Source organism: Arachis hypogaea, chromosome 9 (genome assembly GCF_003086295.3).
Source record: "Arachis hypogaea cultivar Tifrunner chromosome 9, arahy.Tifrunner.gnm2.J5K5, whole genome shotgun sequence".
In the NCBI taxonomy this organism is placed as follows: domain Eukaryota; kingdom Viridiplantae; phylum Streptophyta; class Magnoliopsida; order Fabales; family Fabaceae; genus Arachis; species Arachis hypogaea.
Window position 1 is genome coordinate 82,767,247 of NC_092044.1, and position 24,690 is coordinate 82,791,936.

At 36.5% G+C, this 24,690-nt stretch overlaps 1 protein-coding gene across 1 annotated transcript; it reads right to left on the reverse strand.

Annotated features, from left to right (window-relative positions):
- Positions 1–22,939: 22,939 nt before the first annotated feature.
- LOC112711108 (lectin) lies at positions 22,940–23,968 on the reverse strand. The gene has a single exon (XM_025763672.2). The coding sequence runs from the start codon at positions 23,898–23,900 to the stop codon at positions 23,196–23,198; it is 705 nt and encodes a 234-aa protein (XP_025619457.1). The 5' UTR covers positions 23,901–23,968; the 3' UTR covers positions 22,940–23,195.
- Between the last annotated feature and the right edge of the window lie 722 nt (positions 23,969–24,690).

Here is a 24,690-nt window from a genome sequence, read left to right on the forward strand (position 1 = left end):
GAGCGTTTTCTGCAATTTCTGGTGCGTGGCCTCTGTCATGCGTCTGCGTGGGTCACGCGGTCGCGTCAATTGGAGTTTTCCTTGTCGCGCGGTCACGTTAGTCATGCGGCCGCGTCATAAGTGTTCTTCGTTAGGTGCGCGGTCGCGTTAGCCATGCGGCCGCATCGCTGCTTCTTCGCGCTTGGCATGCGGCCGCGTCGTCCATGCGGTCGCGTGGATGTCAGTTTCTCCAAAACTCCATTTTATGCGTTCCTTCCATTTTTTGTATGTTTCCTTTTCCATCCTTTAAGTCATTCCTGCCTTAGAAGATCTGAAACTACTCAACACACTAATCATGGCATCGAATGAAAATAAAGGTAATTAAAATAATTAATTTTAAAGCATAGGAAACATGTTTTTCACATACATCACATAATAAGGAAGGGAAAGTAAAACTATGCAATTAATATGAATAAGTGTGTGAAGGATTGAATAAATCACTCAAACTAAGCACAAAATATATCACAAAATATGGGTTTATCAGCAGCAATCAAAGAAATTGATCACAGATGCAAAGTACTATCTTTGGGATGAACAATATCTCTTCAAGAGATGTGCAGACGGAGTAATCCGTAGATGTGTGCCTAAAGAAGAAGTGCAGAAGATCCTATGGCATTGCCATGGATCACAATATGGAGGACATTTTGGAAGTGAGCGAACAGCCACAAGAGTCCTCCAATGCGGCTTCTACTGGCCTACTCTCTATAAAGATTCCCGAGTGTTTGTACTTAATTGTGACAGTTGCCAAAGATCTGGTAATCTGCCTCACAGTTATGCCATGCCTCAACAAGGGATCTTGGAGATTGAGTTGTTTGATGTATGGGGTATTGACTTCATGGGGCCTTTCCCACCATCATACTCAAACACTTATATTCTGGTGGCAGTGGATTATGTATCAAAATGGATGGAAGCTATTGCTACACCCACTAATGACACTAAGACAGTGTTAAAATTCCTCTAGAAACACATCTTCAGTAGATTTGGCACCCCTAGAGTACTAATCAGTGATGGGGGCACTCATTTCTGCAATAAACAGCTTTACTCTGCTTTGGTTCGTTATGGAGTTAGCCACAGGGTGGCCACTCCATATCATCCACAGACAAATGGGCAAGCTGAAGTCTCTAACAGAGAACTTAAAAGAATCCTGGAACGGACTGTAATTAACCGTTGAAGGGATTGGGCAAGAAGCTTGGATGATGCTCTGTGGGCATACAGAACTGCATTTAAAACCCCTATAGGGACCTCCCCATACCAGCTTGTGTATGGAAAGGCATGTCACTTGCCAGTGGAACTAGAACATAAGGCCTACTGGGCGACCAGATTCCTAAACCTACCAAGTTAGCCGGAGAAAAGGGTTTGCTCCAGTTAAATGAGCTAGAGGAATTTAGACTCAATGCTTTCGAAAATGCAAAAATTTACAAAGAGAAAGCAAAAAGATGGCATGATAAGAAACTGTCATCCAGAGTCTTTGAGCCTGGACAGAAAGTTCTGCTATTTAATTCTAGGCTCAGATTATTCCCTGGGAAATTGAAATCCCAGTGGAGAGGACCATATGCGATTACAAGTGTGTCACCATATGGATATGTAGAGCTTCAGGATAATGATTCTAACAAAAAGTTCATTGTTAATGGACAGAGAGTTAAACATTATCTTGAAAGAAATTTTGAGCTAGAATGCTCAAAACTGAGGCTTGATTAAAGCTCAGTAATAGTCCAGCTAAAGACAATAAAGAAGCGCTTATTGGGAGGCAACCCAATCAGTTACGAAGTTTATTTATTAAATTAATTAATTTTTACAGGTATATCTCAGTTATCTTCAAGGTAGAATAGCAATTGCTTGAGTTCACAGAGTTACAGGAGAATTTGGAAGCTCACTGGCGTGAAAAAGCCAATAAGAAGTATTTTGGGCATTGAACGCCCAAAAGAAGCATCCACTGGGCATTCAACGCCAGTAAGGATAGCCATCTGGGCGTTAAATGCCAGAAAGAAGCATCTTCTGGGCGTTAAACGCCAGAAAGAAGCTCCTTCTGGGCGTTTAATGCCAGAATTACAACGTCCTGGGTGTTCAGAAAAATGCCCAGTGACAAAGGACTTCCTGGCGTTCAATGCCAGAAAGAAGCAACAGCTAGGCGTTGAACGCCCAGGAGAAGCAGCAATTGGGCGTTAAACGCCCAAAACATGCAGCGTTTGGGTGTTTAACGCCAGGATGGTGGGGAGGAGGTAAAATTCGTTTTTCTTCACAAATTTTCTAATTTTTTATGTTTCAATTCATAATTTTTTGCATAAACATGTTCAAAATGTCATCCTTCAATTTCAAAAAAAATTTTTTTTCTAAAAACCCTAATTTCTAAATTCCCTTTTTTCAAAAATATCAAATATATCTTAATACATAAATAAAAATCTTTTTTCAATCCAACTCTTTTTCAAATTTTTCAAAACTCAATTATCTCTTAAAATCTTTTTCAAATTAAAAATTCAGATTTATCTTTTTCAAATATCATTCACAACTTTTTAATTTTAAATTATATCTTTTTCTTATCATATCTATCTTTTATAAATCATTTCTTCTATCTTATCTTTTTAAAATTTTCGAAAACCCACCCCCTCCCTTTTAAATTCACATTCAGCCTCCCTCTTCTCATCCACCATTCGAAATTGCCTCTCCCTCTATTCCTCTCCTATCCTTTCTTTTGCTTGAGGACAAGCAAACCTCTAAGTTTGGTGTGATTTGCCATGATCACTGAGCTAAAACTCATCAAGATCATCGCACCTAAGGGAACAGGAAGAGCAAGGATGTGACTTGAAGGAACTGAAGCGTCAGAAATTATCTCTTGAAAGATCAAGCATCCCACATACTAGAGGAACACCCACTTCCCAAAATAAAGGTTGTTGAGTCCTAATCTTTGCCTTAACTCTGTGATAACTGTTCTTATTATGAATTTACCTTAGAAGTTATATTTAGTAGTAGTAATTAGTATCTCTATTTTGATTTTATCTCCAATTAAGCTATAATTTATTTTTCTCATCATCATTAAACATGAATAAAATAGTAGATTTTTAGAATAAAGAGGCAATATTTTTTCGAGTTCTTAATAAGGAAAATTCTAATTATTTATATGTGGTGGCAATACTTTTTTGTCTTCTGAATGAATGCCTGAACAGTGCATATTTTTGATATTGAATTTTATGAATGTTAAAATTGTTGGCTCCTGAAAGAATGATGAACAAGAGAAATGTTATTGATGATCTGAAAAATCATGAAATTGATTCTTAAAGCAAGAAAAAGCAGTGAAAAACAAGCTTGCGAAAAAAATGAAAAGTCAGTAATTTGCGAAAAAAAGCAAAAGAGGTTGAAAAAGCCAATAGCCCTTTAAATCAAAAGGAAAGGGTGAAAAGGATCCAAGATTTTGAGCATCAATGGATAGGAGGGCCCAAGGAAATAAATCCAGGCCTAAGCGGCTAAATCAAGCTGTCCCTAACCATGTGCTTGTGGCATGCAGGTCCAAGTGAAAAGCTTGAGACTGAGTGGTTAAAGTCGTGATCCAGAGCAAAAGAGTGTGCTTAAGAACTCTGGACACCTCTAATTGGGGACTTGAGCAAAGCTAAGTCACAATCTGAAAAGGTTCACCCAGTTATGTGTCTGTGGAATTTATGTATCCGGTGGTAATACTGGAAAACAAAGTGCTTAGGGCTACGGCCAAGACTCATAAAGTAGCTGTGTTCAAGAATCAACATACTAAACTAGGAGAATCAATAATACTATCTGAATTCTGAGTTCCTATGGATGCCAATCATTCTGAATTTCAAAGGATAAAGTGAGATGCCAAAACTGTTTGGAAGCAAAAAGCTACTAGCCCCGCTCATCTAATTAGAATCTGAGCTTCACTTAAAACTCTGAGATATTATTGCTTCTTGATTTCTTTTTATCCTCTTTTATTTATCTAGTTGCTTGAGGACAAGCAACAGTTTAAGTTTGGTGTTGTGATGAGAGGATATTTTATACGCTTTTTGGGGGTAATTTCATATAGATTTTAGCATGTTTTTATTAGTTTTTAATAGAATTTTATTATTTTTTAAGCAAAAATCATATTTCTGGAATTTACTATGAGTTTGTGTGTTTTTCTGTGATTTCAGGTATTTTCTGGCTGAAATTGAGGGAGCTGAGCAAAAATCTGATTTAGGCTGAAAAATGACTGCTGATGCTGTTGGATTCTGACCTCCCTGCACTCGGAATGCATTTTTTGGAGATACAGGAGTCCAATTGGCGCGCTCTCAATTGGGTTGGAAAGTATACATCTAGGGCTTTCCAGCAATATATAATAGTTCATACTTTGCGCGAAGATAGATGACGTAAACTGGCATTCAATGCCAGTTCCATGCTGCAGTCTGGCGTCCAGCGCCAGAAACAGGTTACAAGTTGGAGTTCAACGCCAAAAACACGTTACAACCTGGCGTTCAACTCTAGAAACAGCCCAGGCACGTGAGAAGCTTAAGTCTCAGCCCCAGCACACACCAAGTGGGCCCCAGAAGTGGATTTCTGCACCAATTATCTTAGTTTACTCATTTTCTGTAAACCTAGGTTACTAGTTTAGTATTTAAACAACTTTTAGATACTTATTTTGAATCTCATGACATTTTTAGATCTGAATTTTATACTCTTTAACGGCATGAGTCTCTAAACTCCATTGTTGGGGGTGAGGAGCTCTGCAGCGTCCCGATGAATTAATGCAATTCTTTCTATTTTCTATTCAAACAAGCTTGTTCCTATCTAAGATATTCATTCGCGCTTCACTATGAAGAAGGTGATGCTCTGTGATACTCATCACCTTCCTCAACCCATGAGCGTGTGCCTGACAACCACCTCCGTTATACATTAGATTGAATGAGTATCTCTTAGATTCCTTAATCAGAATCTTCGTGGTATAAGCTAGAATTGATGGCGGCATTCATGAGAATCCGGAAAGTCTAAACCTTGTCTGTGGTATTTCGAGTAGGATTCAAGGATTGGATGGCTGTGATCAGCTTCAAACTCGCGATTGTTGGGCGTGATGACAAACGCAAAAGAATCAACGGATTCTATTCCGGCATGATCGAGAACCAACAGATGATTAGCCGTGCTGTGACACAGCATTTGGACCATTTTCACTGAGAGGATGGGAAGTAGCCATTGACAACGGTGACACCCTACATACAGCTTGCCATTGAAGGAGCCTTGCGTGTGGGAAGAGGAATACAAGAGGAAAGCTTAAATAAGAAGGACAAAGCATCTCCAAAACTCCAACATATTCTCCATTATTGCATAACAAGTAACTATTTCACGCTCTTTTATTTTTCTAATAATTCAAACTGATAATTATAATTGATATCCTGACTAAGAATAATAAAATAAACATAGCTTGCTTCAAACCAATAATCTCCGTGGGATCGACCCTTACTCACGTAAGGTATTACTTGGACGACCCAGTGCACTTGCTGGTTAGTGGTACGAAATCATAAGAAATCTTGATTTTGATATTAGGATTACAATTTCGTGCACCAGCTACAAAACGCGACAAATTTGCGATCATATTAGCGGACAACTTGCGACAAGTTAGGTTCGAAAAAATTCTTCGCTAATTAGCGTCAACTAAGCTTTTTATTTTGTCTATGAAGTTAGCTTGCGTTTAGCGACGAATTTACTACAGTAGAGTTTGTCGCTAATTAGTGACTACCGTTTAGTCTATTTCTTCTATGGAATTAGCTTTTACTTTAGTGATGGATTTGCGACTATTTATTTGGTAGCTAAAAAACTTTCCGATGAAATAGCGACTGTTGTATTTGCCTCACTGATCTACGACTTGTAATTAGCGAGGAAAGCATTAGTTGCTAGGTGGTAGCGAATTTGTCACAAATTATATTTTGCATCAAATTAGCGATGATTTTACGATTCTTTTCGTGGTAGCTAATCGGCCATATTCTCCGATCAAATCGGATATAGTTAAAATATCGATTTGATCCGCATTAAAATTATCGAATCAGATTCTAATATTCGCAGTTTTTAAATTTGGATCTAATCTAATTCGATCTGCACACTTCCAAGATAAAAAACCAAAATTATAATTCATATCTAATAAAAAGTTATTTATTTTGGTTTTTCTTCCTATGCTCATTTCTTTTCTTTCTTTGGTTTTTTTATTGAAATCTTTGTCATATAAAATATGCCTTTTTCTTTTCAAATAGAAAGACTCAAAATCAAAATCCGAAGATATGAAATTAAGACTCAACGAAAAAAAAAAATCAACGTGCTTTGATGTATCTCTTGCATTTTCTTAGTCTTTATTAATGCTTGAGGATGTTCTTATAAAACAACAATTATTTGTTCTTCCAAGTCCCATTGCAATCCTAAATTTTAGATATGTCTAAAATAAGCACAATAATTATTATGTACTTATTGAATGTGCTATATTTATATAAATTATTAAATTTTACTAGATAAAAATTAAAGGTTAATTAATATAAAAAAAGAGTATTGATGAATTCTAATAAATATAAAATATTTTAATACTAAATAAATATTTTAAATGACAATACTTTAATACATAATATTTTAAATAATAACAAAATTTTTTATTTTTAAATAATTAAATATAAAATATATAAATACAAAAAATATGAGTATTTTTTATTTATTAAGATTAATTCTAAATACATGCCTATCACATTATATATTTACTTATGTTAGTAAAACCTAAACTAATTAAACTTATACAATTAAAAATATTAAAACTGTATAAAAAGTCAAGTTATTACAGAAATATAATCACATAAATACACCATTTCTTTTTATACCTTTTTTCAAAATAATATATATATTATATAATATCTGAATTAAAATGCATATCAGTTATTATATATATATATATATATATATATATATATATATATATGGATTTGTCTAAAAGAATTAAAAAAATAAATTATATTATTTATGTAAGACCCGGCTAATTAACGGCTAATTAACCTATAAATGATAATTTATTCTAGAAAGTCAAAAATGTGATTTTTATGGCTTAATATGATAGAGGAGATTGAGACAAGAATTTCGGTACCAATTTTATAGAAAACGGACCAAGATTGGACCGAACGGGACAAACCGGGCCAACCGGACCCAAAGTGGGCCCTTGGCCCAACTAAACTAAACCTAAACCCTAGTTTTCAGTACTCTCTCTCCTCATTAGACACACACACATGCTAAAATGGTGAAGGGAAAGGGAAGAACACACTCTCAAGTTCTCTCCCTTGGTTGATCTTCAAACCACCATAACTTTTGATCTAGAACTCCGATTGTCGCACCGTTTGCGGCCACGTGTTCACTGCGGAGAGCTATACAAAACCCTTACAATCAATCTTGAGGTAAATAAGGAACGGATAATTTATACGCTTTTTGGCACTGTTTTTAGTATATTTTTAGTATGTTTTGGTTAGTTTTTAGTATGTTTTTATTAGTTTTTATTTAAAATTCACTTTTCTGGGCTTTACTATGAGTTTGTGTGTTTTGCTGTGATTTCAGGTAATTTCTGGCTGAAATTGAGGGACCTCAGCAAAAATCTGATTCAAAGGCTGAAAAAGGACTGCAGATGCTGTTGGATTCTGACCTCCCTGCACTCGAAGTGGATTTTCTGGAGCTACCGAAGCTCAATTGGCGTGCTCTCAATTGCATTGGAAAGTAGACATTCTGGGCTTTCCAACAATGTATAATAGTCCATACTTTGCCCGATATTTGATGGCCCAAACCGGCGTTGCAAATCAGCTTCAGAATTCCTGGTGTTTAACGTTGGAACTGGCACAAAAATTGGAGTTAAACGCCCAAACTGGCACAAAAGCTGGCGTTTAACTCCAGAAAAAGTCTCTACACATGAAAGCTTCAATGCTCAGCCCAAGCACACACCAAGTGGACCCCGGAAGTGGATTTTTACGTCATTTACTCATTTCTGTATACCCTAGGTTACTAGTTCACTATTAATAGGACCTTTTGACACTGTATCTTTACCTCATGACACATTACACGTTTCTTATTATATCTTCTATGGCATGAGTCTCTAAACCCCATGTTTGGGGGTGAGGAGCTCTGCTGTGTCTTGATGGATTAATGCAATTAGTACTGTTTTTCATTCAATCACACTTGCTTCCATTCTAAGATATCACTTGTTCCTAAACTTGATGAATGTGATGATCCGTGACACTCATCATCATTCTCACATATGAACGTGTGCCTGACAACCACCTCCGTTCTACCTTAGACTAAGTGGATATCTCTTAGATTCCTTAAAAAGAATCTTCGTGGTATAAGCTAGAATTGATGGCGGAATTCAAGAGAATCCGGAAGGTCTAAATCTTGTCTGTGGTATTCTGAGTAGGATTCGAGGATTGAATGACTGTGACGAGCTTCAAACTCCTGAAGGCTGGGCGTTAGTGACAGACGCAAAAGAATCACTAGATTCTATTCCAACCTGATTGAGAACCGACAAATGATTAGCCGTACTGTGACAGAATGCGTTAAACATTTTCACTGAGAGGATGGGAGGTAGACATTGACAACGGTGAAACCCTACATACAGCTTGCCATGGAAAGAGTCTTGCGTGTATGAAGAAGAAGACAGTAGGAAAGCAGAGATTCGAAAGACAGAGCATCTCCAAAACCTCAACCTGTTCTCCATTACTGCAAAACAAGTATTTATTTCATGTTCTTTTACTTTTCACAATTAAACCTGAGAATTATTGATATCCTGACTAAGAGTTACAAGATAACCATAGCTTGCTTCAAGCCAACAATCTCCGTGGGATCGACCCTTACTCACGTAAGGTATTACTTGGACGACCCAGTGCACTTGCTGGTTAGTTGTGCGGAATTGCAAAAGTGTGATTGTGATTTCGTGCACCAAGTTTTTGGTGCCGTTGCCGGGGATTGTTCGAGTTTGGACAACTGACGGTGTATTTTGTTGCTTAGATTAGGACTGTTTTATTTTTGTTGGTTTAGAGTCTTTTATTTGAGTTTAGTTTCATATTTTAAGTTTGGTGTCAATTGCATGTTTTTGTTTTCTTTTAATTTTTCGAATTTGCATGATCTTAGTCCCTTCTTGATCTTTAAAAAATTCTAAGTTTGGTGTCTTCTTTGTGTTTTCCTTTAAATTTTCGAAAATTTGTGTTTGATTTTCTAAAAATTTTAAGTTTGGTGTCATTTTGTTGTTTTTCTCTTTCCTCATTTCAAAAATCAAATCTTTTTCAAAATAATTTTCAATCATATCTTTTTAATTGCTAATTCCAAAATCTTTTTAATTAATTAATTGATTTAGTTTTCAATTTGCTTTGATTTTATTTTCTTTTAGTTTTCAAAATTTTACTTTATTTTCTTTTCCATTTATTTTATTATTTTTCGGTCATTTTTAATTAAAAATGAAAAAAATATATATAATAATATCCACATCATCTCCCTTTCTCCATCATGGACCTAAGTGGAATTGAGCAGTCCAGAAGGACTCCGGGGTCATATGCTAACCCCATCATAGCTGCATATGGGAGTAGCATCTGTATACCTCCCATTAAAGCAAGCAGCTTTGATCTAAATCCTCAACTCATTGTCATGGTGCAGCAAAATTGCCAGTATTCCGGTCTTCCACAGGAAGAACCTACTGAGTTTCTAGCACAGTTTTTACAAATTGCTGACACAGTACGTGATAAAGAGGTGGATTAGGATGTCTATAGATTATTACTGTTTCCATTTGCTGTAAAAGATCAAGCTAAGAGGTGGTTGAATAACCAACCCACAGCAAGCATAAAAACATGGAGACATTTATCAGACAAATTCCTGAATCAATTTTACCCTCCAAAAAGGATGACACAGCTAAGGCTGGACATCCAAGGCTTTAAACAAAAGGATAATGAATCCCTTTATAATGCCTAGGAGAGGTACAGAGGTATGCTAAGAAAATGCCCCTCTAAAATGTTTTCAGAGTGGGTACAGTTAGACATCTTCTATTATGGGCTCACAGAAAAAGCTCAGATGTCTTTAGACCACTCAGCTGGTGGATCTATACACATGCGAAAGACGATTGAAGAGGCTCAAGAGCTCATAGATACAGTTGCTAGAAATCAACATTTATACTCAAGCAGTGAGTCCTCTATAAAAAAAGAAGCTATGGCAGTAACTACTGATCCTAACCCTCAAGAACAGATGGTTGAGCTTAATCAGCAATTACTCATGATGACAAAATAGTTAGCAGAATTTAAAGAGATGCTCCAAGAAACTAAAATTGCTAACAAGAATATGGAAGCACAATTAAATCAGACAAGACAGCAACTATCTAAACAGATAATAGAAGAATGCCAAGCTGTTAAATTAAGGAGTGGAAAAACATTAAATGTATCAACTCAAAGCAGCAGAAAGCTAGGAAAGGAACAACTGATAGAGGACAACCAAATCACTGTCCAAAATCCTTCTGAGGACAGTAAGAGCCCAGAGAGGAATACTTCTGGCGTTCACATGCCAGAAAGGGGAGAAAAGTTGGCGTTAAACGCCCATTCCTCACCCAATCCTGGCGTTCAAACGCCAATGAGGAATCAAACACCTGAGAGTGCTGATAGTAACCCCTCTAAGAAGGCTTCTCCAACCACTTCTGTAGGAAATAAACCTGCAGCAACTAAGGTTGAAGAGTATAAAGCCAAGATGCCTTATCCTCAGAAACTCCGCCAAGCGGAACAGGATAAGCAATTTGCCCGCTTTGCAGACTATCTCAGGACTCTTGAAATAAAGATTCCGTTTGCAGAAGCACTTGAGCAAATACCTTCTTATGCTAAGTTCATGAAAGAGATCTTAAGTCATAAGAAGGATTGGAGAGAAACTGAAAAAGTGTTTCTCACTGAAGAATGCAGTGTAGTCATTTTGAAGAGCTTACCAGAGAAGCTTCAAGATCCAGGGAGCTTTATGATACCATGCACATTAGAAGGTGCTTGTACCAAGACATCCCTATGTGACCTTGGAGCAAATATCAATCTAATACCTGCATCCACTATCAGAAAGCTTGGGCTGACTGAAGAAGTCAAACCAACCCGGATATGCCTCCAACTTGCTGATGGCTCCATTAAATACCCATCAGGCATAATTGAGGACATGATTGTCAAGGTTGGGCCATTCGCCTTCCCAACTGACTTTGTAGTGCTGGAAATGGAGGAGCACAAGAGTGCAACTCTCATCCTAGGAAGACCCTTCCTAGCAACTGGACGAACTCTCATTGATGTACAAAAAGGGGAAGTGACCCTGAGAGTCAATGAGGATGAGTTCAAGTTGAATGCTGTCAAAGTTATGCAGCATCCAGACACATCAAATGACTGCATGAGCACTGATATTATTGACTCTTTAGTGGAAGAGATCAATATGACTGAGAGTCTCGAATCAGAGCTAGGGGATATCTTTAAAGATGTTCAGCCTGACCTGGAGGAACTAGAGGAAATAAAAGAACCTCTGAAAATTCCTCAGGAAGAGGATAAGCCTCCTAAACCCGAGCTCAAGCCACTACCACCATCCCTGAAGTATGCATTTCTGGGAGAAGGTGACACTTTTCCAGTGATTATAAGCTCTGCTTTAAACTCACAGGAAGAGGAAGCACTAATTCAAGTGCTAAGGACACATAAGGCAGCTCTTGGGTGGTCCATAAGTGATCTTAAGGGCATTAGCCCAGCAAGATGCATGCACAATATCCTATTGGAAGATAATGCCAAGCCAGTGGTTCAACCACAGAGGCGGCTAAATCCAGCCATGAAGGAGGTGGTGCAGAAGAGGTCACTAAGTTACTAAAGGCTGGGGTTATTTATCCTATTTCTGATAGCCCCTGGGTGAGCCCTGTCCAAGTTGTCCCCAAGAAGGGAGGCATGACAGTGGTTCATAATGAAAAAAATGAACTGGTTCCCACAAGAACAGTTACAGGATGGCGGATGTGTATTGACTATAGAAGGCTCAATACAGCCACCAGAAAGGATCATTTTCCTTTACCATTCATAGACCAGATGCTAGAGAGACTAGCAGGTCATGAATATTATTGTTTTTTGGATGGCTATTCAGGTTACAACCAAATTGCAGTAGATCCTCAGGACCAAGAGAAAACAGCATTTACATGTCCTTCTTAGTATGTTTTTTGGCACTGTTTTTAGTATGTTTAGTTTTTAGTATGTTTTTATTAGTTTTTATTTAAAATTCACTTTTCTGGGCTTTACTATGAGTTTGTGTGTTTTTCTGTGATTTCAGGTAATTTCTAGCTGAAATTGAGGGACCTGAGCAAAAATCTGATTCAGAGGCTGAAAAATGACTGCAGATGCTGTTGGATTCTGACCTCCCTGCACTCGAAGTGGATTTTCTGGAGCTACAGAAGTCCAATTGGCGCGCTCTCAATTGAGTTGTAAAATAGACATCCTGGGCTTTCCAGAAATGTATAATAGTTCATACTTTGCTTGAGATTTGATGGCCCAAACTGGCATTGCAAATCAGCTTCAGAATTCCAGCGTTTAATGCCGGAACTGGCACAAAAATTGGAGTTAAACGCCCAAACTGGCACAAAAGCTGGTGTTTAACTCCAGAAAAAGTCTCTACACATGAAAGCTTCAATGCTCAGCCCAAGCACACACCAAGTGGACCCCGGAAGTGGATTTTTACGTCATTTACTCATTTCTGTATACCCTAGGTTACTAGTTCACTATTAATAGGACCTTTTGACACTGTATCTTTACCTCATGACACATTACACGTTTCTTATTGTATCTTCTACGGCATGAGTCTCTAAACCCCATGTTTGGGGGTGAGGAGCTCTGTTGTGTCTTGATGGGTTAATGCAATTACTACTGTTTTTCATTCAATCACACTTGCTTCCATTCTAAGATATCACTTGTTCCTAAACTTGATGAATGTGATGATCTGTGACACTCATCATCATTCTCACCTATGAACGTGTGCCTGACAACCACCTCCGTTCTACCTTAGACTAAGTGGATATCTCTTAGATTCCTTAATCAGAATCTTCGTGGTATAAGCTAGAATTGATGGTGGCATTCAAGAGAATCCGGAAGGTCTAAACCTTGTCTGTGGTATTCTGAGTAGGATTTGAGGATTGAATGACTGTGACGAGCTTCAAACTCCTGAAGGCTAGGCGTTAGTGACAGACGCAAAAGAATCACTGGATTCTATTCCAACCTGATTGAGAACCGACAGATGATTAGCCATGCTGTGACAGAGCGCGTTGAACATTTTCACTGAGAGGATGGGAGGTAGCCATTGACAATGGTGAAACCCTACATACAGCTTGCCATGGAAAGAGTCTTGTGTGCATGAAGAAGAAGACAGTAGGAAAGCAAAGATTCGGAAGACAGAGCATCTCCAAAACCTCAACCTATTCTCCATTACTGCAAAACAAGTATTTATTTCATGTTCTTTTACTTTTCACAATTAAACCTAAGAATTATTGATATCATGACTAAGACTTACAAGATCTTACTTCAAGCCAACAATATCCGTGGGATCGACCCTTACTCATGTAAGGTATTACTTGGACGACCCAGTGCACTTGCTGGTTAGTTGTGCGGAATTGCAAAAGTGTGATTGTGATTTCGTGCACCAGTAAGCCACGTTTTGCTCTTCAAATTTCCAGCTTTGATTTCGAGTTTCATGAGCAAAAATGTTGAGATTTTGGGCTCTTTGATGTTATAGGACCCAACTCTCTTGAAGGAGAAGGTTAATCTTGTCTCCTTGGAACTTGGGTGTGGTAAGATTCTCAACCCTAGTGTAATTTGTTGTTCTATGATATTTGGGTATTGAGATGTTGTGTATGGGTATGATGATTGTGGCTTAGGTTGTGTTTGTGTGAATTTTGGAGCTTGATTGGTGACTTTGAAAAGCTTGAAAAGGGATTTGGTAGTGAAAAATCTGTTCTTGAAAGTGTTGAGGCCTTGAGAGCTTGAGGAAAAGTGGTTTGGAAGTGCTCCGGTTGAGCTTGGAGAAATCGGCTAAGGTATGGTCTCAGTTTTCCGTATCTAATATGTAATGTGGTAGGAAATACTTAGGCTAGAGGCCCTAAGATAGGCATTGAATTGTTGATGTTGTTGAATGGTTGATATATATATGTTGCTATGCTCGGACCGGTTATCTTCGCAACCGACTTTTGAGTTTTGAAGTTCCCGTTTTTGATACTCTTTTGTATATATAATATCTCGCGCTGGTTTATCCTTGTTCGTTATGTTATCGATCGGAGTGTTGCGCTTTGAGTTACGATTTTTGTTTACCCCTTTTTCTTAAAAAGGCTCCTAGTTATAATCATTTTTCACAATACTATTTGTACTAAATTTTTATTTTAGAAATCGTAATACCTTGTCATCTCCGAATTATGACTTAAGCATAAGACTCTGTATGGTACGGTGTTACATTATGGTATCAGAGCAGTTCGTTCCTGTAGAGCCTGAGGGACGGACTGACTATGCTTCTGTGCATTCTTTGTATGTGTGTTATGTGCTATTAGTATATCTGCTTGATATAATTGGCATAGACATTCATGAGCATGCATTTGGGACTTTGAAGCACTAGACTTCCGATATTGAGACTGATCAACTTAATATCGATTGTTTGGTGTGTATAGGGACCAGATGGCACCTTGTGGATGCGGTAGAGGCCGTGGGAGAGGTCATACGAATGCTCGTGCGTCGGATAATAACCCTAATGACCCGGTGAACTTTATGACTGCGTTGGAGAATATGGCTGCTGCTATGCAAGCCACTGCTGAGGCTCTTGGTCAACAGATGAACAATCATGTTAATGACGGAGGTGGAGTTCAGGGCCCGATGACATTGGCAAACTTCTTGAAGGTTAATCCACCTAAGTTCAAGGGAACTACTAGTCCGACTGAAGCCGATACATGGTTTCAGGCTATGGAACGAGCACTACAAGTGCAGATGGTGCCTGAAAGATAGTGTGTTGAGTTCACTACCTATTTGCTCACTAGGGAAGCGTCGCATTGGTGGCAAGGAATCCGACGTCTCCTATAGCAGGGTGATGATTATATCACCTGGGATGTCTTCTGAGAGGAGTTCTATAAGAAGTACTTTCCGACTTCTACTAGGACGGCCAAGGAGCTTGAATTATTACAACTAAAGTAGGGTACTATGTTCGTATCTGAGTATATTGACAAGTTTGAGGAACTATTCAGGTTCTCTCGTATGTGTCAAGGGACTCCGGTGGAATATGAGGAATGAAAGTGTGTTAAGTATGAAGGAGGACTCCGGAGCGATATTTTCAGTTCAGTGGGACCAATGGAGATTAGGACTTTCTTCGAGTTGGTGAACAAGTGTAGGGTTGCTGAAGAATGTGTGAAAAGGGCAGCCGCTGAAAAAGAAAGTCACAAAGGATCATTCCCACAGAACCGAGGGAAGAGCTTTGCACCTAGAGGTCCGCCTTTCAAGAGGGGAGGTTCCTTTAGGAGGCCCAACAACAACAACTCCCAAGGGAAAAGGTTTGGGAAGCAGCCTCAGAATGATCAAGCTTGTACTAGGTGTGGGAGTCACCATCCGGGAGCACCATGCAAGGCCGAATGGGGTTTGTGCTACAATTGTGGAAAGGCGGGGCATAAAGTCACAAATTGTCCGGAGAAGCAGAAGCAAGGTGCTGGGAAAGCACAACAGACTGGTCAGGTGTTCACCACCTCAGCTTTGGGTGCCAAGGAATCCGAGACACTCATTCGAGGTAACTGTGAAATGGCTGGTCAAACTTTAAATGCTTTATTTGATTCAGGAGCATCACATTCATTCATTGCATTTGAGAAAGCCCATGAGTTAGGATTGAAGATCGTAACCTTAGGTTATGACCTAAAAATGTATAATTCTTCTTATGAAGCCATGGTAACTAGGCTAGGATGCCCGAAAGTTTCGTTTAGGTTCAAGCAGTGTGATTTTGTCCATAATTTAATCTGCTTGTCGATGATCGGTCTTGATCTTATCTTGGGATTAGACTGGTTATCTGAGAACCATTTTCTACTTGATTGTTCTACAAAGTCGGTGTACTTTATGCCGGAAGATACAGAAGGGCCGGTTGTGGTGAATAATTATTACTTGAATTCGATGATGGTGAACTGTTCCGGAATCGAATGTCAGGGTATCCTGTTGTTAACCGCGGGTGTTTCAGGTAATGATCAAAGGTTGGATCAGATTCCGGTAGTGTGTGAGTTTTCGGAGGTGTTTCCCGATGACATTGATGAATTTCCACCTAACTGAGAGGTTGAGTTTGCTATTGAATTGGTGCCTGGGGTGGGACCAATCTCAAGTGCTCCTTATAGGATGTCACCGTTAGAGATGGCCGAGCTAAAGTCTCAGTTAGAGGATTTGTTGGGTAAGAACTTTATCCGACCAAGTGTTTCCCCGTGGGGTGCTCCAGTGTTACTAGTAAAGAAGAAGGATGGGAGTATGCGGCTCTGTGTGGATTACAGGCAGCTGAACAAGGTCACAATAAAGAATAAGTACCCATTGCCGAGAATTGATGATCTCATGGATCAGTTACAAGGAGTTGGGATTTTCTCCAAGATCGATTTACGATCCGGTTATCACCAGATAAGGGTGAGGATATCCCTAAGACCGCTTTCAGGACTCGTTATGGTCATTACGAGTAGACTGTAATGTCTTTTGGGTTGACGAACGCTCCTGCAGTGTTTATGGATTACATGAATAGAGTGTTCCGTCCGTTTCTGGATAAATTTGTTGTTGTCTTCATTGATGACATACTGATTTACTCCAAGACAGAAGAAGAGCTTGTAGAACACTTGAAGACCGTGTTGCAGATTCTAAAGGAGAAGAAACTCTATGCGAAACTGTCTAAGTGTGAGTTTTGGAAGAGTGAGGTAAAGTTTTTGGGTCACGTGGTGAGTAAGAAGGGAATAGCCGTAGATCCAGCTAAGGTGGAGGCTATGATGGGTTGGAAGCAACCAACCACAGTAACAGAGATAAGGAGTTTTTTGGGCTTAGCTGGCTATTACCGAAGGTTCATCAAAGGCTTTTCGCAATTAGCTTTGCCGTTGACAAAGTTAACCCGCAAAGACATTCCATTTGTTTGGACTCCTGAGTGTAAGGAAAGCTTTCAAGCATTGAAGAAAAAGTTGACCACTGCACCTGTGTTGGTGTTACCTGAGCCAAACGAACCGTTTGAGGTGTACTGTGATGCCTCATTAAAGGGTCTAGGGTGCGTGCTGATGCAGCATCATAATGTGGTGGCGTATGCCTCGCGAAAGTTGAGACCTCATGAAGTTAGTTACCCTACGCACGATTTGGAACTCACTGCGGTTGTGTTTGCCTTGAAGGTGTGGAGGCATTATCTCTATGGGGTTAAGTTCCAAGTCTTCTCCGATCACAAGAGTTTGAAATATCTCTTTGATCAGAAAGAGGTTAATATGAGGCAGAGGTGGTGGATGGAATTATTGAAGGACTACGACTTTGAGTTGAATTACCATCCGGGAAAGCCGAATGTAGTGGCGGACGCGTTAAGTCGGAAGTCGTTATATGCGGCTTGGATGATGCTTCAAGAGGAGAAGTTGCTCAAGGGATTCGAGAGTCTAAAAATTGGTGCTCGAGAAGTATCCGGAACTTTGTGTTTGAGCCGATTAGAAATCTCAAGTGACTTTAAGTCCGAACTCCTAAAGGCTCATCAAAATGATGAAGCATTATGGATGGTGTTACCGGCTATTGAGCAAGGGAAACAGTGGAGAGTGTCGAAAGAAAAAGATGGATTATGGAGGTTCAAGGGTAGGATTATTGTGCCGGATGTTGGCACTTTGAAGCAAGATATCTTAAAGGAGGCACACAAAAGCAGATTCTCCATTCACCCGGGAAGTACTAAGATGCACCATGATTTAAAGGCGATGTTTTGGTGGCCGGGTATGAAGAATGATGTGGCGGAATATGTTTCAAGGTTCTTAACTTGTCAAAATGTAAAGATTGAACATCAAAGACCTTCCGGGATGTTGCAACCTTTAGAGGTTCCGCAATGGAAGTGGGAAAGTATTACAATGGACTTTGTGTTGGGATTGCCAAGGACTAGGGCTGGTTTTGATGCTATCTGGGTGATTGTGGACCGACTGACGAAGTCAGCTCACTTTTTACCCATTCGGATGACTTACACCCTTGAGGAGCTAGCATGGTTATACATAAAGGAAATTGTGAGACTTTATGGTGTACCTGCTACTATAATCTCTGATAGAGATCCTCGTTTCACTTCAAGGTTCTGGGGTGCATTTCAGAAGGCTTTTGGAACCCGATTAAGCTTGAGTACAGCTTACCATCCTCAAATAGATGGTCAATCCGAGAGGACAATCCAAACATTAGAGGATATGTTGAGAGCTTGTGTTTTGGACCAACCGGCAAGTTGGGATCGGTATATGCCGTTAGTGGAGTTTGCATACAATAATAGTTACCATGCGAGCATTGAAATGGCTCCGTATGAGGCCTTGTATGGGAGGAAATGTCAATCTCCGCTATGTTGGTATGAAGCTGGAGAGAAAGGCTTGTTGGGGCCGGAGATGATAGCTGAGACCACTGAACAAGTCAAGAAAATCCGAGATAGGATGCTTATGGCGCAGAGTCGCCAGAAGAGTTACGCCGATCAAAGGCGAAAGCCCTTGGAATTTGAGGAAGGAGATCATGTTTTCCTTAAGGTTACTCCAACTACAGGAGTAGGTAGGGCGATTAAGGCAAAGAAGTTGAATCCTAGATACATTTGTCCATTTTAGATCCTGGAGAAGATTGGACCGGTGGCGTATCAGATGGCTCTACCACCGCATCTTTCGAACCTGCACGACGTGTTTCACGTGTCACAGCTTCGGAAGTACACTCCTGATGCTAGCCATGTGTTGGAACTTGAATCGGTTCAGTTAAGAGAAGATTTGACGCTTCCAGTGGCTCCAGTTAGAATTGATGATACTAGTATCAAACGGTTGCGTGGAAAAGAGGTTTCATTAGTCAAAGTGGCATGGAGTCGAGGCGGTGTTAAGGAACACACTTGGGAACTTGAGTCGGAGATGCGAACGGATTATCTGCACTTATTCTCAGGTAATTGAATTTGAATTTTGTGGGAAAAATTCCCAATTAGGTGGGTAGAATGTAAGACCCAGCTAATTAATGGCTAATTAACCTATAAATCAGAATTTATTCTAGAAAGCCAAGAATGTGATTTTTATGGCTTAATATGATAGAGGAGATTGAGACGAGAATTTCGGTACCAATTTTATAGAAAACGGACCAAGATTGGACCGAACGGGACAAATCGGGCCAACCGGACCCAAAGAGGGCCCTTGGCCCAACTAAACTAAACCTAAACCCTAGTTTTCAGCACTCTCTCTTCTCATTAGACACACACACACACGCTGAAATGGTGGAGGGGAAGGGAAGAACACACTCTCAAGTTCTCTCCCTTAGTTGATCTTCAAACCACTATAACTTTTGATCTAGAGCTCCGATTGCCGCACCGTTTACAGCCACACGTTCACCGTGAATAGCTCTACAAAACCCATACAATCAATCTTGAGATAAGCTACGTTTTGCTCTTTGAATTTCCAGCTTTGGTTTCGAGTTTCATGAGCAAAAATGTTGAGATTTTGGCCTCTTTGATGTTATAGGACCCAACTCTCTTGAAGGAGAAGGTTAATCTTGTCTCCTTGGAACTTGGGTGTGGTAAGATTCTCAACCCTAGTGTAATTTGTTGTTCTATGATGTTTGGGTATTGAGATGTTGTATATGGGTATGATGATTGTGGCTTAGGTTGTGTTTGTTTGAATTTTGGAGCTTGATTGGTGACTTTGAAAAGCTTGAAAAGGGATTTGGTAGTGAAAAATCCGTTCTTGAAAGTGTTGAGGCCTTCAGAGCTTGAGAAAAAGTGGTTTGGAAGTGCTCCGGTTGAGCTTGGGGAAATCGGCTAAGGTGTGGTCTCGGTTTCCCGTATCTAATATGTAATGTGGTAGGAAATACTTAGGCTAGAGGCCTTAAGATAGGCATTGAATTGTTGATGTTGTTGAATGGTTGATATATATATGTTGCTATGCTCGGACCGGTTATCTTCGCAACCGGCTTTTGAGTTTTGATATTCCCGTTTTTCACACTCTTTTGTATATATAATATCTCGCGCTAGTTTATCCTTGTTCGTTACGTTATCGATTGGAGTGTTGCGCTTTGAGTTACGATTTTCGTTTACCTCTTTTTCTTAAAAAGGCTCCTAGTTATAATCATTTTTCACAATACTATTTGTACTATATTTTTATTTTAAAGGTCGTAATACCTTGCCATCTCCGAATTATGACTTAAGCATAAGACTCTGTATGGTAGGGTGTTACAATTTATTTAGTTTTTCCAAAAAATTTTGAAAAAACTAAAAAAAGCTAATGTTTTCATCTATCACATATAATTTTTTAAATAAATTTTATTTTTATATATATTTTGATAAAAATTATATTATATAATAATATAATTAACAAAATAATTAGTTAATAAATTTTAAATATAATAATCAAATTATTTATCAAGTAATATAAAATAAATTAAACTTTAATTATTTTATATTTTTATGTCGTAGTTTAAAATATCATTTTAATATAATTTTTTAATATTATAAATTTTTTTTGTATAATAATTAATCTCAATGAATGAAAATACATATATTTTTTATATTTATTTATTTTATATTTTTTAGAACGAAAAACTTCCACTTTTATATAATAAAATATGTGATAATTTTCTCTCTGTGTGTGTGCGTGCACGCACATATGTGGCGTATGCGTGTGCGTGTGCATGTGCTTGTTATATTAAAACTAAAAAAATTATATATTTTACTCTTGGATTTAACAAATATCTTTTTAATAAATTATATACGATGAAAATATTTTGTGAAAGATATTTGTACACCAATTTCTCATATATATATATATATAAAAGTCTTGTCGAGTTAGAGAATAAAAAATTTAACTAAAAAAATAAAAAAAAAAATTTATAAATAATAAAACAATTATCTTATTATAAATATATAATTATAATATTATATATATCAAACTATACATTTTAAATTTAAAAAGTATTTTTTTAAATTATTATCTATTTAATATTACCACAAAATAAATATGAATAAGAAAGACTAGAAGAGAAAGTCATGAGGTGGCATATATATTAGAAAGTTTAAAAAATAAAAGAATATATATCAATTCCATATTAGTCATTATTACATGCACACATATTATATATATACATAGTTGATACATATTATTTATTTAATTTTTTATAATAAATAAAAAAATAATATTTTCATTTATTATATATAATATTTTAAATAAATTAAACTATATTTTGACAAATATTTGATAAAAATTTATATTATATAATAATATTTTTAACAAAAATAATTAGTTAATAAGTATTGAATATAACAATCTAATTATTTATCAAGTAATATAAAATAAATTAATTACTTCATATTTTTATATTACAGTTTAAAATATCATTTTAATATAATTTTTTAATATTATAAAAAAACTTGTATAATAATTAATTTTAATGAATAAAAAATATTTTTATTTTTTGTATTTATATATTTTATATTTTTAATTATGTAAGTTTGATATGTTTAGGTCTTACTAATATAAGTTAATATATAACATGATATGCATGTATTTTGAATTATATTATTTATTCTATTTTTTATAGAAAAAATAAAAAAATTAATATTTTCATGTATTATATATAATATTTTAAATAAATTATATTTTTAAAATATTTTTTTGAAAAATTATATTATATAATAATATCTTTAACAAAAGTAGTTAGTTAATAAATTTTGAATATAATAATTTAATTATTTATTAAGTAATCTAAAATAAAATTTTGATTATTTTATATTTTTATGTTACAGTTTAAAATATTATTTTAATATAACTTTTTAATATTATAAAAAATTTTGTAGGATAATTAATCTTAATAAATAAAAAATACTCATATATTTTGTATTTATATATTTTACATTTAATTATTTAAAAATAAAAGATTCTGTTGCCATTTAAAGTATTGTGTATTAAAGTTTTAAGACTTAATTATTAGTAAAAATTATATATTAGTTTTATAAAAAGTTATAAAATAATATACGCCATTTTTAAAAATTAATAATTTAATCTTTAATTTTTTATAAAAATAATTAATTAATATAAATAATATTTTAAAAAAATTAAATTTTTAAAACAAAATAAAATTATTTTAAAGATTTTAATATTTTAAAATAATTTTTTTAGTTACAAAAATTTTTGTATTTTGTGATAAACAAATAACTTGTTACAAATAATATTGAATTTTGTGACAAATTAATTTTTTGTTACAAAATATTTTGAACTTTTGCAACAACTTAATCTTTTGTTACAAAATATTATAAAATTTTGCAACAAAATACCGGTTCATTACCAAAGCCAATATAATTTGTAACAAAAAAATTAAATCGTTACAAAATAACAATAAGTTTTGTAACAAATTAGATTGTTGTTACAAAACATTATTTTTATGTAACAATCAGTAATTTTGTTACAAAAAAATAATTTTTTGTAACAATTTTAAAATTGTTACAAAATTTTTGTTACAAATATTTCATTTTCTTGTAGTGATTGAGGATGTAAAAACTGTATAAAAATAACTATCAAGCTTTATCGTATATACAGTTTGATATCTTAAATATTTTGTCGTTCTAACTCATGAACTTTTGGCACTTGATCATTTGTCCATGTAATTATCTAAAAATATAATCTAATCAAAACGATATTTTATATTACTTTTTAAAAGAAGGGAAAAAAAGAAAGAAAAAAAGAAAGAAAAACAGAAACACAAACACAAAGAAAAGTAAGCATATATCATTGAAGGCAACAAACTAAACCCAAACAAAGAAAGATGGACGAAATGCACATTGAAGAGACCAATAACAACAGTGGACTATCCTTGCCTTATCCGTAGTGGCATATTACTTACTGAAACAAACTAAAGACTAGTAGGCTTGTCCTTATTTACTCAAATTAAAATTAAAAACACAACACAATCTGGCGATAAGATAGGAAGAGGGTCGCCTTATTTAATATTTATCGTTGTTCCTCTTCAGTTGGACTTAAAAGTCCAAGATAAGATCTCAGTATTTTGCGAGTATTGCCCAGTTGAAGCAGATAGCCCTACCGCAACCTTTTGAGGAAGCTTAGTGCTCAAGTCGACGTCGTAAGAAAGAGTGTTAGGTTGGTTGTCGAGATACGTAGAAACACTGACGGCGATCCTCTTAAGGGCAGAGTTATATGTTATCTTTGCAGTGGTTACGGCTCCATCATGCCAGTTCCAGTAACCAACAGCCGACGATCTGATAGAGTTGATATTAATTCCGATGTGGGGATAACTGGGATCCCCAATCTCGAAATTGGAAAAGGTATCAAATTCAACAGCAACAATCTTGTCAGATGCATCGTTAAAGAGGCCGAGAAACTTCCCAGAAGATTCAGGTGGAATTTCAGTGTCAGCATTAGCAAGGAAGAAGGCAAGACCGTCACCAGGTCCGGGAGCAAATTCACTACTGTACGGTTTTGAGATGCGAAAGACGAAGGTGGTTTCAAAGCCTGCTCGGAAACCACTGTGGTCGTACAGGTGCACAGGGTCGGAGAATAAAACTCGGCCAACTCTGTTTCCTAGTGGGTTGCCATCGCTGTCCAAGTTGGTGAGTCGAATGACATTGTGATCGGTAATGGTTGCATCTCCTTGGAATTTGATCTCTTTGGAGTTCGTGGGGGCAAATTTGTGCAAGTTAAATGAGACACCCATGGCTATGGCTTTGTAGTTTTTGGAAATGAAATGAGATGTGAGTTTGGGTTGGGATGCCAAGCCTACCACAGCAGCTCGGTATTTATAGTGTGGCGATTGGAGTAAGTACACCTTATTAGCTTCTTAATTAGGTATGCATGGCCTCTAACAACCATTAACACAATACGTCACGTCCATGCGGTAACATATATGGTGTCACCCTCTAGCCTCATCAATGCTTCTATGTAAAACACACGTGATTCAGATTCAATTATGGATTTTTTAACATAAGCTGTCAAATTATAAAGGATTATTATAATCTAAGAGCCCTTAAACTAGACTTATTATAATAAGACCGTGCTAATATAGTCTCTCCAATCTTATTTATTTATACATACTACACTACAAATTAAATTATTTTTAATCCTATGATTCCAACCATACTCCGCGTGGGTTTTTCTTTAATAATATCTCGGGATTATTTAATTTTGTTGTTCATTTCTTTAATGCAACATAAAAATATGTCTTGTATTAAAATTTATTTTAATTTGAAATATTTTATACTTTTTAAAATACAGAAATAAAAATAATGAATCTTTTTCTTTTAAATCATGTTCAGGGAAATATATATTGTTTTAAAATTATCCCATTTTAATTTACATTATTTAAATATTCTTTAAACAAAATATATAATTTATAAGAAAATTAATCACAAATCATAAGTTAATAACAAAAAGGAAATATGGAATTTCGGTATGATGAAGAATTATCCAATTTGAACAGAACCCACAAAAATAAAATAAAAAAGAAA